General features: G+C 36.2%; 1 protein-coding gene across 1 annotated transcript in view; it reads left to right on the forward strand.

The window, feature by feature from the left end:
- Nucleotides 1-17362, forward strand: part of LOC148451061 (uncharacterized) — a 220026-nt gene that overhangs the window by 20527 nt on the left and 182137 nt on the right. The window contains exons 2-7 of the mRNA XM_088462311.1: nt 401-565; nt 1351-1542; nt 1622-1745; nt 1862-1959; nt 2103-2550; nt 3805-4700. Of these exons, the coding sequence (XP_088318437.1) occupies nt 488-565; nt 1351-1542; nt 1622-1745; nt 1862-1959; nt 2103-2550; nt 3805-4700 (1836 nt within the window). The 5' untranslated portion in view covers nt 401-487. The remainder of the gene's footprint in view (nt 1-400; nt 566-1350; nt 1543-1621; nt 1746-1861; nt 1960-2102; nt 2551-3804; nt 4701-17362) is intronic.

The raw sequence follows: 17362 nt of genomic DNA on the forward strand, positions 1-17362 counted from the left end.
CTCTGTCTCTGGGAATGAGGGGACTTAGTGGTCACTCAGTGTACTCTTACATTTATATAACAACAGCAACATGATAGCGTAGTGGACTGCATTTCTACGCTGTTCTGGGGTCGTGAATTCAACTCCTAACCAAGGTTCTGTGTGGATTCTGTATGTTCCAGTGTTTGCATTGGTTTCTTCCCACTCTGCAAATCCACACTGGTACGTTAGTTTGCTTCTTTCATAAATACCCCGTGTGTGTATGTATGTGTGTGTGTGTGTAGGCTGTCCATGTGGTAGGAAATGTAGGAAAGGCAGGGACAGATGTGACTAAATATTCCCTGTAAAGCGCTGTGTAATATGTGCTCACTACATAGATAACTGGTAAGAAATAGCTTCTAATATTTATATTTATTCCTAGATTTCTGTGCAGTGAGGAGTCAGATCCTTGTTACTAGAAGTCACGTGAGGGTGAGACGTGTCCTGTATAAATCACTGATCACTGAGGATGGACAAGGACAGGAGTCACATGACTGAGAGGATACTAAATCTCACCCTGGAGATCATCTACCTGCTGACTGGGGAGGTGAGAGGGTCTGAGAGTGTCATAGTGACATCACTTATATCTATAGTAATAATACAGGGACATGACTGGGGAGGTGAGAGGATCTGAGAGTGTCACAGTGACATCACTTATATCTATAGTAATAATACAGGGACATGACTGGGGAGGTGAGAGGATCTGAGAGTGTCACAGTGACATCACTTATATCTATAGTAATAATACAGGGACATGACTGGGGAGGTGAGAGGATCTGAGAGTGTCACAGTGACATCACTTATATCTATAGTAATAATACAGGGACAAGACTGGGGAGGTGAGGGGATCTGGGAGTGTCATAGTCACATCACCTATATCTATAGTAATAATACAGGGACATGACTGGGGAGGTGAGGGGATCTGGGAGTGTCACAGTGACATCACTTATATCTATAGTAATAATACAGGGACATTACTGGGGAGGTGAGGGGGTCTGGGACTGTCACAGTGACATCACTTATATCTATAGTAATATCCGAGTAGCAGGGAGCCGGTCTCAGATATAGTATTAATCCCACAGTCCTCACTGGAGTTGGTATTTATTACATTGCTATTGTTGTTCTCTTTCTGTCACTTACAAAAAACTTATTGGGCTGCAAGAGATACTATATACTCCACATTTTCATATATATGGTAGATTGTTATAAGATTTTTTTTTTGTTGTAAAATACGAGTCTACTTGAATATTATGCAATGTGATCACCTGAATAAACAGCCCCATTTAAGTGGAGTTTAATTGACCTTCTCATTTATATTTCCCCAATACACAGGGTTACACAGTAGTGAGGAAGTCATCTGGTGAGAGTAAGACACCCAGCAGCCGTCCCTGTGTATCAGGAGGATTGAGCAGGACCCAGACCCCCATGACGGTGCCTCCACCTCACTCACTGATGCATGAGAGACACAATGACCAGAAGATCCTGGAACTCATAAACAAGATCATTCAGCTGCTGACTGGAGAGGTGACTGCTGGGAATGGGACATTATACAGTAGCACCAGGGGATGTGTCTGGGTGATGACTGTATCATTGTGTGTGTCAGGTTCCTATAAGGTGTCTGGATGTCGCTGTCTATGTCTCCATGCAGGAGTGGGAGTATATAGAGGAACACAGGGGTCTGTACAAGGACGTGATGATGGAGAATCACCGGCCCCTCACATCACTGGGTAAGAGAAGACTGTCATTTATTGTACAGGGGAGAGGAGGTTTGGGAGCCTCTATATACACATAACCTGATAATCACATATATACAATGTACTCAGTCACTATGTGTCTCCTACAGATGGACCCAGTAATAGAAATACCCCAGAGAGATGTTTCCGTCCTCTTTATTCACAGGATTGTATAGATGAGAATCAGAGGATCCCACAGGCGCATCAGGTAGGTGGGATTTAGGGTCTCACAAATATACTAAAGGGACTGTCACTATATGATCTGTAGAGAAGCTGTGTGTGTCTTATGCACTGATATTATACTATTTAGTCTCAATTAAATCAGACATTATTGTTATATGGGTCATTTAGAATGAAGATCTTGCTGATATGAAGGCAGAAGATATAGAGGGAGAAGAAGAGTCGTATGTGACTGATATAAAGGCGGAAGATATAGAGGGAGAAGAAGAGACGTATGTGACTGATATAAAGGCAGAAGATATAGAGGGTGAAGAAGAGACGTATGTGACTGATATAAAGGCAGAAGATATAGAGGGAGAAGAAGAAACGTATGTGACTGATATGAAGGCACAAGATACAGAGGGAGAAGAAGAGACGTATGTGACTGATATAAAGGCAGAAGATATAGAGGGAGAAGAAGAGACGTATGTGACTGATATGAAGGTAGAAGATATAGCGGGAGAAGAAGAGCCGTATGTGACTGATATAAAGGCAGAAGATATAGAGGGAGAAGAAGAGACATATGTGAGGAGTGATCAGCAGTGTAAGAAGGAAAAAATCCCTACATATATCAGCACAGGTGAGTTATAAACCCTTATAACATATTCTCTTTGCTCAGTCACTACATCGATGTACAAGCTTATGAGGGAATTGTATCTGCACATTGGGGGAGTCAGGGGCCATCAGCCTCTAAGTCTCATGCTCTCCCCCCCAACCATCCGGAGCCACCAGCCCCTATTAGACTCCTGCTCTCCCCCTCACATCATGTCACTGTGTGTTACCAGCTGAGAGATCTGACCAGTCTCCTCCCCACACTCTCTGGTGTTTCTCATACATCAGGAGCCAACAGCCCCTATTATACCCCTGCTCTCCCCCTCACATCATGTCACTGTGTGTTACCAGCCCAGAGATCTGACCAGTGTCTCCTCCCTGCACTATAAAACCATATACTCCCACATCACAACTTTATAGATGATTGGGAGGAGTTTGAATGTTTTCTCGTGGGGATGGGGAGCCAGTGTAGGACCTGAGTAGAGGAAAGGCAGTTTGTAGTTTGGTGAAGATGAGCCAGGCAGAAGCATTGAGTACAGATTTCAGTGGAGAGAAATGGGTGTTGAGGCCACATAGGAGGGAGGTTACAATAGCCCTGTTTAGAGATGAACAGTGAGTTGATGAGGGTTTTATGGTGCGTACACACGGTACGATCAGTCAGCGATAACAATATCGCTGGCTGATCGTCCTGCACCTTCCCGGTGTGCTAAATGATCATTATTGTTCATCCAGCACACCACCAACCCACCAACAACAGGCCAGCAATCCGCGATCAACGATCGTGGGTCCCTATGTGACCTGGTCGATATCGACCAGGTTACAGCATGCACGGCCGATGGACAATATCGTTATTGTCCATACGTGCCCGTGCATCACTGGTCGTTTGGGGGTTAGAAGGCACTAAAAAATGCACGATATGAACGATATTGTTCATATTGTACATTTTTATCGTACCGTGTGTTAGCACCATAAGTTACCTCCAGGGTGAGAGAGGGTCTGATCCTGGAGATATTTTGAAGGTGGAAGCGGCAAGACTGGGAGAGGTACTGAATGTGGGAATTGAAGCAGAGGGCGGAGTTAAGGATATCTCCAAGACAGTGGACTTGTGAGATAGAAGAGATGGTGAGGTTGTCGATGGATAATAAAATTGAAGGAGGTGAGTGAACTCCAGATGGTGGGAAGCCAATCATTTCAGTCTTATACATATTGAGTTTAAGCGCAGAGACATCCAAGAACATTTGCTCTCAATGTAAATTGTTTATTCTTATACATTTGTTTCCAGTAGATGGACGCACAAGCAGGAATACCTCGCAGGGAGATCTCATCGTGTCACCAGATTTTAAAATAGAAGATAAGAACATCAGACCGGATTCTCCAGGAGAAACTCCAATTACCCTAAATATACATCCAGCACTTCACAGTGCGGATATGTCATCTGGTCCCTCTAATGATGAGGAACGTTTTCTTGATAATTCAGATCTTGCTACACACAGTACAGCTCATATAGGTAATAGAATGTTATCTAAATCTGGTAAAAGTTCTATACGTCGGTCAGTTTCTGTTAGACATCAGAAAACTCACACAGTTGAGAAACCATTTCCATGTTCTGAGTGTGGGAAAAGTTTTTCAGTAAAATCTGATCTTGTTACACATCAGAGAACTCACACAAGTGTGAAGTCATTTTCATGTTCTGAGTGTGGAAAATGTTTTACATATAAATTTGATCTTGTTGCACATGAGAGAACTCATACAGGTGAGAAGCCATTTCAATGCTCTGAGTGTGGGAAATGCTTTACCCAGAAATCTCTTTGTGTTAGACATCAGATGACACACACTGGTGAGAAGCCATTTACTTGCTCTGAGTGTGGGAAATGTTTTTCATATAAAGCAGCTCTTGTTATACATCAGAGAAATCACACAGGTGAGAAACCATTTCCATGTTCTGAGTGTGGGAAATGTTTTGCACAGAAATCAGGTGCTGATACTCATCAGAGACATCATACAGGTGAGAAACCTTTTCCATGCTCTGAGTGTGGGAAATGTTTTAGATATAAATCAGCTCTTGTTACACATCAGAAAACTCACACAGGTGAGAAACCATTTCCATGCTCTGAGTGTGGGAAATGTTTTACACGAAAAACGAGCCTTGTTAGACATCAGATGTCACACGTGAGAAAAGTATTTAATTGAGCTGATACAAAACAGGGATTTGGTAACACTCCAGTCACACAGTAGTTTAAGTTCTCCATCCGCAGATAATTGGTATGTGTGTCATTAATATAAAGAGAGGAGGAATGTACAGTGCTAGAGATATCTCGCCAACAATAATTAATATAGGGCTTGGTAAATGCATTAAAATGTCTAATATCTAATACGAATATACCCAGGGGATATTTTATATATATATATATATATACATACATACATACATACATACATACACGCACGCACGCACTAGCTGGAGTACCTGGCGTTGCCCGGAATTTTAAGAATGTTTGCACATCATCCTCCAACAAACCCCTCCTTAGGCAGGCCTCACAAAAAGTGTGACAAACTTCCACAGTCCTAAGGTCTTTGAAGGAAGTAGGACCTGTAACGGTATAAAGCAAACTTCGGTGACAGAAGCATTCAAAATTTGTCGGATGTACAGTGTAAACATGGCAAAGAGCTTCTGTTGCTCTGATACCAGGATGACTGTGTACTTCCTGGTTGCTGGATCGCACTATGAAATGCACAGCAACTACTTCCAGTTCCTTGTGCAGCTGTTTCCGGCATTCAGGGTCTCCATGGTGTATAAGATTCATCCAATCGGTTTTACCCTTCAGGGGCTGACAAAGGAATGAACCGGAAGTAGCCTCTGTGCGTTCCATAGTGCAGTCCAGCAACCAAGGAGATAAACAAAAAAGTTTGGTCGCCACTGTTGACACCATCTAGTTGTGTAAGCTCATGCATGAGCAAGTATAAATAAAAATTTGTGCTGCAGAGCTGCGTGTTTGCATCCCAGTATAGTTGTCATCTTTATGGGCCTGACTGTAAATCAAATGGATCTCTCCTCATGGATGCAGATATCAATTTTTACCATATTCAGACTCATAATAAGCCTGGCTTAATATCAATAGTGGTGTCATCAGTGCAGGTTTGTTGACTGTGTTGGCAGTGCAAGGGTGTTCTCAATACAGGGTGTCGGCAGAGCGGGGGTGCCAGTGGTGTCATCAGTCATGTGTGCTGGCAGTGCAGGGGTGCTGGTGGTGTCAGTGTGGGGGTCGCTAAGGGTGTCCTGAGTATGTGTGTTTTTTAATTATTTAAAAACTAACAGTAATTTCGATTTAAATTTTTTTATAGTTGCCTCTGCCGTGTTTTAATACGCTCCTATATCAAATTTTACGATCTTGGCTTGTAAACTGTGGATTTGTATAGAAAGACAGAAGGACAAATTTTCATATATATACTACCGTTCAAAAGTTTGGGGGTCACCCAGACAATTTCGTGTTTTACATGAAAACTGACTTTTATTTATCAAATGAGTTGCAAAATGAATAGAAGATATAGTCAAGCCATTGGCAAGGTTAGAAATAATGATTTTTATTTGAAATAATAATTTTGTCCTTCAAACTTTGCTTTAGTCAAAGAATGCTCCTTTTGCAGCAATTACAGCATTGCAGGCCTTTGGCATTCTAGCTGTTAATTTGTTGAGGTAATCTGAAGAAATATCACCCCACGCTTCCTGAAGCACCTCCCACAAGTTGGACTGGCTTGAATGGGCACTTCTTGCGTACCATGTGGTCAAGCTGCTCCCACAACAGGTCAATGGGGTTGAGATCTGGTGACTGCACTGGCCACTCCATTACAGACAGAATACCAGCTGCCTGCTTCTTCCCTAAATAATTATTGCATAATTTGGAGGTGTGCTTTGGGTCATTGTCCTGTTGGCGGAGGAAATTGGCTGCAATCAAGCGCTGTCCACAGGGTATGGCATGGCGTTGCAAAATGGAGTGATAGCTTCCTTATTCACAATTCCTTTTACCTTGTACAAATCTCCCACTTTACCAGCACCAAAGCAGCCCCAGACCATCTCATTACCTCCACCATGCTTGACAGATGACGTCAGGCACTCTTCCAGCATCTTGTCACTTGTTCTGCATCTCACAAATGTTCTGTGTGATCCAAACACCTCAAACTTCGATTCGTCTGTCCATAACACTTTTTTCCAATCTTCCTCTGCCCAATGTCTGTGTTCTTTTGCCCATATTAATCTTTTCCTTTTATTGGCCAGTCTCAGATATGGCTTTTTCTTTGCCAATCTGCCTAGAAGGCCAGCATCCTGGAGTCGCCTCTTCACTGTAGACGTTGACACTGGCATTTTGCAGGTACCATTTAATGAAGCTGCCAGTTGAGGACTTGTGAGGCGTCTATTTCTCAAACTGGAGACTCTGATGTACTTGTCTTCTTGCACAGTTGTGCACCGGGGCCTCCCACTTCTCTTTCTACTCTGGTTAGAGCCTGTTTGTGCTGTTTTGTGAAGGGAGTAGTACACACCGTTGTAGGAAATGTTCAGTTTCTTGGAAATTTCTCGCATGGAATAGCCTTCATTTCTAAGAACAAGAATAGACTGTCGAGTTTCACATGAAAGTTCTCTTTTTCTGGCCATTTGGAGAGTATAATCGAACCCACAAATGTGATGCACCAGATACTTAACTAGCTCAAAGGAAGGCCAGTTTTATAGCTTCTCTAATGAGCAAACCCGTTTTTAGCTGTGCTAACATAATTGCACAAGGGTTTTCTAATCATCCATTAGTCTTCTAACGCGCTTAGCAAACACAATGTACCATTAGAACACTGGAGTGATGGTGCTGGAAATGGGTCTCTATACACCTATGTAGATATTCCTTTAAAAACCAGAAGTTTGCAGCTAGTATAGTCATTTACCACATTAACAATGTATAGAGTATATTTCTGATTAATGTAATGTTATCTTCATTGAAAAAAAACAGAAATTTCCTTATTTTTGAAAGAAAAGCACTAAGTGACCCCAAACTTTTGAACGGTAGTGTATGTGTAATCTATATATAATATATATATATATATATATATATCGACCAAAATATGATGAGGGCGCAAAACACGAAAATATCTTAACAGTTAAATGGATAATTAAATACATTTTCAGTATTTTCACAGTTCGAAACCCACTTCCGTGGGGTAAAAAGCGTTCTACAGATCAGAACCTCCAACAGTAGGATATCAGATAAAGTCCCTTTTGAAGAGTAAGAATCAGTCCAATTTTTTCTTCTTTAGTAGACTGGACCAACCTTGACGTAGTTTTTATAAGTTCCGAATTAACTTTTTCTGGAAAAGAGCCACTCACCAAAAAACGCCCAATGGACCACTGTTAGATTTTGAACAATACATTTATTAAAATAAAAAAATTGACATATAATTTTTTTTTTAAATGCTTACACAATTGCTAAATTATTCAACAGAAGAAGATGATATATAGCCTGCCATTAACCCCTTAAGACCAGGTTTTCAAATAGGCAGGTTTCTCCCTTCTGGTAATACACAACCCAACGTGTTTTGTCTGTTAGGACTTTATCTTCAATTAAAGATAAATACAAACAAAAATAAATGGGTGTACAAAAACAATGGTATAGGGTCTAATACAATTTGAATTGCTCCTGGTGTCAATACATACCAAAATGCAAAAAACTAACTAAATCCACAAGATGTTTCCAAGTAATGTCCTTTTAAATGGACTTATATTTTAGAGAATTACATCATAAAATATGTATACATATGACATTACTCATAATTGATCATGATAAATATAAATCTTTGAAGGTTGAATATACATACCGGATTCTAGGAATTGTAAAAAGTCCGGACAGAAACTGGCAACATACTGTCCTTAAAATGGACCTATACGTTAAAAAATTCCATCAGTTGCCAAAGAACATTATTAATAATTTCTATCATTAGTCACACCTTAATTAATTACATGTCCTATAACTTATGTAAAAATAAAGACATCAATCTGTCTCATAGCATTTAGTTTATAATCATTTAAAAATTGATAGAAGAAGGTATAGAATAAATTATTTCCACATATTCTCATAAGTGTATCCTTATTGGATTTATAGAGACTATATCATTATCCTGAACCATAGCAAAAAACTAATATATTCCATAGTTTAACAATACAAATAAATATATTGTATACTTTTATTTTAGAAACCATATAATACAGAACCTTTATTAACACTCATGATTCTAAAATTCATAATTAAGTAACACAACATAAAGACAGCCATTACTTATCCAGGATTGTACTGGAAAAAATCAATAAGCTTCAGAGTACTTACTATTTGATTTGAAGAGACATCTCATATATAATATATATATATATATATATATATATATATATATAATCTATCCAGCATCAAAATATACAGTGATACTTTACATGTGGTTCTCATTATGCCTAAATCTAAACTCTTCATATTCTATATATTTTCAGAATAAGTCTCCAATAGGGACCTTGGATGAATATTAATTTGCTTATATATATATATATATATATATATATATATATATCTGCCCTTATTAGTGTAATTGGGGTGTGGGTGTGATCCTATCATGTGACTCACTAGTGGAAACTATCGCACATTATTACTAATATTATCAACATTATAACTTTACTATATGGGGTAATAATAATCACTAATCTGTTATCTTACTGTATCATGTGTGTTATTTATACTAGATTGTAAGCTCCTAGGAGCAGGATCCTCCTCCCCACTGTCTCACAGGCTTCTTCTCTAGCACTTCTATGACAGCCTTCACCTTCCCAGCCGTATTGTGTATGGAGAATTGTGTTGTTAATTGTTACTTGTGCTCTGTTTATAAGTTGGTTACTGTATTGTAATGTTCTGTGTACCCTGTACTGTATTTACGGTGCTGCGGACCACTTGTGGCGCCCTATAAATAAAATATAATAATATGTGACCTGGATCCCAGTGACGCTGCCGCTATACAGATCACTAATACATTATCTTATTATATCATTAGTGTTATTTATACCTTATTGTGTGACTTTATAACTTAGAATCGCTATTATATATATATGTAATGATTGGGATTGGTCAGCTCCATCACGTGACATTGTTCTCATGCAATGTGCCCGGAGACTTGTGTTTTTATATCACCATGACAACTCTTACTCATTGTTACTGGTGTAACCGGTAACGTGATTGTGGTTTACCATGTGACCAGGTGAAACAAATCATCCATGCCTCTTGCTGGTTTTTCTACAGAGATCTCCATGATTGGTCCATTCCAGTCATGTGTGTGATTACCTCACATGACTGGGAGGATCTGATTATCCAGACTCTCTCTTTAGTTCATTCTGGCAATCTGCATAGATCTCTATGATTGGTCCATTCTGATCATGTGCGGTTGTATACATCATGTGACACGGCCTCGGGACCAGCTACTGTGCTGTATTAATTGTTATATAGGGGATACATATTATGTATATCAGTCATACACGGAGAAGATAAATACATTATTATACTATTATATATCAGCACCACTCTCTGCAGTAATAACAGATCACGTCGTTGTTATATAGGGGATACATTTTATGTATATCAGTCATACACAGAGAAGATAAATACATTATTATACTATTAGATATCAGCACCACTCTCTGCAGTAATAACAGACCACGTCATTGTTATATAGGGGATACATATTATGTATATCAGTCATACACGGAGAAGATAAATACATTATTATACTATTATATATCAGCACCACTCTCTGCAGTAATAACAGACCACGTCATTGTTATATAGGGGATACATTTTATGTATATCAGTCATACACAGAGAAGATAAATACATTATTATACTATTATATATCATCACCACTCTCTGCAGTAATAACAGACCATGTCATTGTTATATAGGGGATACATTTTATGTATATCAGTCATACACAGAGAAGATAAATACATTATTATACTATTAGATATCAGCACCACTCTCTGCAGTAATAACAGACCACGTCATTGTTATATAGGGGATACATTTTATGTATATCAGTCATACACAGAGAAGATAAATACATTATTATACTATTATATATCATCACCACTCTCTGCAGTAATAACAGACCACGTCATTGTTATATAGGGGATACATTTTATGTATATCAGTCATACACAGAGAAGATAAATACATTATTATACTATTAGATATCAGCACCACTCTCTGCAGTAATAACAGACCACGTCATTGTTATATAGGGGATACATTTTATGTATATCAGTCATACACAGAGAAGATAAATATATTATTATTCTATTATATATCATCACCACTCTCTGCAGTAATAACAGACCACGTCATTGTTATATAGGGGATACATTTTATGTATATGAGTCATACACAGAGAAGATAAATATATTATTATTCTATTATATATCATCACCACTCTCTGCAGTAATAACAGACCACGTCATTGTTATATAGGGGATACAGTTTATGTATATCAGTCATACACAGAGAAGATAAATACATTATTATACTATTAGGTATCAGCACCACTCTCTGCAGTAATAACAGACCACATCATTGTTATATAGGGGATACATATTATGTATATCAGTCATACACAGAGAAGATAAATACATTATTATACTATTATATATCGGCACCACTCTCTGCAGTAATAACAGACCACGTCATTGTTATATAGGGGATACATTTTATGTATATCAGTCATACACAGAGAAGATAAATACATTATTATACTATTATATATCATCACCACTCTCTGCAGTAATAACAGACCACGTCATTGTTATATAGGGGATACATTTTATGTATATCAGTCATACACAGAGAAGATAAATACATTATTATACTATTAGATATCAGCACCACTCTCTGCAGTAATAACAGACCACGTCATTGTTATATAGGGGATACATTTTATGTATATGAGTCATACACAGAGAAGATAAATATATTATTATTCTATTATATATCATCACCACTCTCTGCAGTAATAACAGACCACGTCATTGTTATATAGGGGATACAGTTTATGTATATCAGTCATACACAGAGAAGATAAATACATTATTATACTATTATATATCAGCACCACTCTCTGCAGTAATAACAGACCACGTCATTGTTATATAGGGGATACATTTTATGTATATCAGTCATACACAGAGAATATAAATACATTATTATACTATTAGATATCAGCACCACTCTCTGCAGTAATAACAGACCACGTCATTGTTATATAGGGGATACATTTTATGTATATCAGTCATACACAGAGAAGATAAATACTTTATTATACTATTAGATATCAGCACCACTCTCTGCAGTAATAACAGACCACGTCGTTGTTATATAGGGGATACATTTTATGTATATCAGTCATACACAGAGAAGATAAATACATTATTATACTATTAGATATCAGCACCACTCTGCAGTAATAACAGACCACGTCATTGTTATATAGGGGATACATTTTATGTATATCAGTCATACACAGAGAAGATAAATACATTATTATACTATTAGATATCAGCACCACTCTCTGCAGTAATAACAGACCACGTCATTGTTATATAGGGGATACATTTTATGTATATCAGTCATACACAGAGAAGATAAATACATTATTATACTATTAGATATCAGCACCACTCTCTGCAGTAATAACAGACCACGTCGTTGTTATATAGGGGATACATTTTATGTATATCAGTCATACACAGAGAAGATAAATACATTATTATACTATTAGATATCAGCACCACTCTGCAGTAATAACAGACCACGTCATTGTTATATAGGGGATACATTTTATGTATATCAGTCATACAAAGAGAAGATAATATACATTATTATACTATTATATATCATCACCACTCTCTGCAGTAATAACAGACCACGTCATTGTTATATAGGGGATACATTTTATGTATATCAGTCATACACAGAGAAGATAAATACATTATTATACTATTAGATATCAGCACCACTCTGCAGTAATAACAGACCACGTCGTTGTTATATAGGGGATACATTTTATGTATGTCAGTCATACACAGAGAAGATAAATACATTGTTATACTATTAGATATCGGCACCACTCTCTGCAGTAATAACAGACCACGTCGTTGTTATATAGGGGATACATTTTATGTATGTCAGTCATACACAGAGAAGATAAATACATTATTATACTATTATATATCAGCACCACTCTCTGCAGTAATAACAGACCACGTCATTGTTATATAGGGGATACATTTTATGTATGTCAGTCATACACAGAGAAGATAAATACATTATTATACTATTAGATATCAGCACCACTCTCTGCAGTAATAACAGACCACATCATTGTTATATAGGGGATATATATTATGTATATCAGTCATACACAGAGAAGATAAATACATTATTATACTATTAGATATCAGCACCACTCTCTGCAGTAATAACAGACCACGTCATTGTTATATAGAGGATACATTTTATGTATATCAGTCATACACAGAGAAGATAAATACATTATTATACTATTAGATATCAGCACCACTCTCTGCAGTAATAACAGACCACGTCATTGTTATATAGGGAATACATTTTATGTATATCAGTCATACACAGAGAAGATAAATACATTATTATACTATTAGATATCAGCACCACTCTCTGCAGTAATAACAGACCACATCGTTGTTATATAGGGGATACATTTTATGTATATCAGTCATACACAGAGAAGATAAATACATTATTATACTATTAGATATCAGCACCACTCTCTGCAGTAATAACAGACCACGTCATTGTTATATAGAGGATACATATTATGTATATCAGTCATACACAGAGAAGATAAATACATTATTATACTATTAGATATCAGCACCACTCTGCAGTAATAACAGACCACGTTGTTATATAGGGGATACATTTTATGTATATCAGTCATACACAGAGAAGATAAATACATTATTATTCTATTAGATATCGGCACCACTCTCTGCAGTAATAACAGACCACATCATTGTTATATAGGGGATATATTTTATGTATATCAGTCATACACAGAGAAGATAAATAGATTATTATACTATTAGATATCAGCACCAATCTCTGCAGCAATAACAGACCACGTCATTGTTATATAGGGGATACATATTATGTATATCAGTCATACACAGAGAAGATAAATACATTATTATACTATTAGATATCGTCACCACTCTCTGCAGTAATAACAGACCACGTCATTGTTATATAGGGGATACATATTATGTATATCAGTCATACACAGAGAAGATAAATACATTATTATTCTATTAGATATCGGCACCACTCTCTGCAGTAATAACAGACCACATCATTGTTATATAGGGGATATATTTTATGTATATCAGTCATACACAGAGAAGATAAATAGATTATTATACTATTAGATATCAGCACCAATCTCTGCAGCAATAACAGACCACGTCATTGTTATATAGGGGATACATTTTATGTATATCAGTCATACACAGAGAAGATAAATACATTATTATACTATTAGATATCAGCACCACTCTCTGCAGGAATAACAGACCACGTCATTGTTATATAGAGGATACATTTTATGTATATCAGTCATACACAGAGAAGATAAATACATTATTATTCTATTAGATATCAGCACCACTCTCTGCAGTAATAACAGACCACGTCATTGTTATATAGGGGATACATTTTATATATATATATCAGTCATACACAGAGAAGAAAAATACATTATTATTCTATTAGATATCAGCACCACTCTCTGCAGTAATAACAGACCACGTCATTGTTATATAGGGGATACATTTTATGTATATCAGTCATACACAGAAGATAAATACATTATTATACTATTATATATCGGCACCACTTTCTGCAGTAATAACAGACCACGTCATTGTTATATAGGGGATACATTTTATGTATATCAGTCATACACAGAGAAGATAAATACATTATTATACTATTAGATATCAGCACCACTCTCTGCAGTAATAACAGACCACGTCATTGTTATATAGGGGATACATTTTATGTATATCAGTCATACACAGAAGATAAATACATTATTATACTATTATATATCGGCACCACTCTCTGCAGTAATAACAGACCACATCATTGTTATATAGGGGATACATTTTATGTATATCAGTCATACACAGAGAAGATAAATACATTATTATACTATTAGATATCAGCACCTCTCTCTGCAGTAATAACAGACCACGTCATTGTTATATAGGGGATACATTTTATGTATATCAGTCATACACAGAGAAGATAAATACATTATTATACTATTAGATATCAGCACCACTCTCTGCAGTAATAACAGACCACGTCATTGTTATATAGGGGATATATTTTATGTATATCAGTCATACACAGAGAAGATAAATATATTATTATTCTATTAGATATCAGCACCACTCTCTGCAGTAATAACAGACCACATCATTGTTATATAGGGGATATATTTTATGTATATCAGTCATACACAGAGAAGATAAATACATTATTATACTATTAGATATCAGCACCACTCTCTGCAGTAATAACAGACCACGTCATTGTTATATAGGGGATACATATTATGTATATCAGTCATACACAGAGAAGATAAATACATTATTATACTATTAGATATCAGCACCACTCTCTGCAGTAATAACAGACCACGTCATTGTTATATAGAGGATACATATTATGTATATCAGTCATACACAGAGAAGATAAATACATTATTATACTATTAGATATCAGCACCACTCTCTGCAGTAATAACAGACCACGTCGTTGTTATATAGGGGATACATATTATATATATCAGTCATACACAGAGAAGATAAATACATTATTATACTAATAGATATCAGCACCACTCTCTGCAGTAATAACAGACCACGTCGTTGTTATATAGGGGATACATATTATATATATCAGTCATACACAGAGAAGATAAATACATTATTATACTATTAGATATCAGCACCACTCTCTGCAGTAATAACAGACCACATCATTGTTATATAGGGGATACGTTTTATGTATATCAGTCATACACAGAGAAGATAAATACATTATTATACTATTAGATATCAGCACCACTCTGCAGTAATAACAGACCACGTCATTGTTATATAGAGGATACATATTATGTATATCAGTCATACACAGAGAAGATAAATACATTATTATACTATTAGATATCAGCACCACTCTCTGCAGTAATAACAGACCACGTCATTGTTATATATGGGGATACATTTTATGTATATCAGTCATACACAGAGAAGATAAATACATTATTATACTATTAGATATCAGCACCACTCTCTGCAGTAATAACAGACCACGTCATTGTTATATAGGGGATACATTTTATGTATATCAGTCATACACAGAGAAGATAAATACATTATTATACTATTAGATATCAGCACCACTCTCTGCAGTAATAACAGACCACGTCATTGTTATATAGGAGATACATTTTATGTATATCAGTCACACACAGAGAAGATAAAATACATTATTATACTATTAGATATCAGCACCACTCTCTGCAGTAATAACAGACCACGTCATTGTTATATAGAGGATACATTTTATGTATATCAGTCATACACGGAGAAGATAAATACATTATTAAACTATTAGATATCAGCACCACTCTCTGCAGAAATAACAGACCACCTCATTGTTATATAGAGGATACATTTTATGTATATCAGTCATACACAGAGAAGATAAATACATTATTATACTATTAGATATTAGCACCACTCTCTGCAGTAATAACAGACCACGTCATTGTTATATAGGGGATATATTTTATGTATATCAGTCATACACAGAGAAGATAAATACATTATTATACTATTAGATATCAGCACCACTCTCTGCAGTAATAACAGACCACATCATTGTTATATAGGAGATACATTTTATGTATATCAGTCATACACAGAGAAGATAAATACATTATTATACTATTATATATCAGCACCACTCTCTGCAGTAATAACAGACCATGTCATTGTTATATAGGGGATACATTTTATGTATATCAGTCATACAGAGAGAAGATATAATACATTATTATACTATTAGATATCAGCACCACTCTCTGCAGTAATAACAGACCACGTCATTGTTATATAGAGGATACATTTTATGTATATCAGTCATACACAGAGAAGATATATACATTATTATACTATTACATATCAGCACCACTCTCTGCAGTAATAACAGACCACGTCATTGTTATATAGAGGATACATTTTATGTATATCAGTCATACACAGAGAAGATAAATACATTATTATACTATTATATATCAGCACCACTCTCTGCAGTAATAACAGACCACGTCATTGTTATATAGAGGATACATTTTATGTATATCAGTCATACACAGAGAAGATAAATACATTATTATACTATTAGATATCAACACCAATCTCTGCAGTAATAACAGACCACGTCATTGTTATATAGGGGGATACATATTATGTATATCAGTCATACACAGAGAAGATAAATACATTATTATACTATTATATATCAGCACCACTCTCTGCAGTAATAACAGACCACGTCATTGTTATATAGGGGATACATATTATGTATATCAGTCATACACAGAGAAGATAAATACATTATTATACTATTAGATATCAGCACCACTCTCTGCAGTAATAACAGACCACGTCA

Source organism: Taudactylus pleione, unplaced genomic scaffold, assembly GCF_031769625.1.
Source record: "Taudactylus pleione unplaced genomic scaffold, aTauple2 ptg001186l, whole genome shotgun sequence".
NCBI lineage: Eukaryota > Metazoa > Chordata > Amphibia > Anura > Myobatrachidae > Taudactylus > Taudactylus pleione.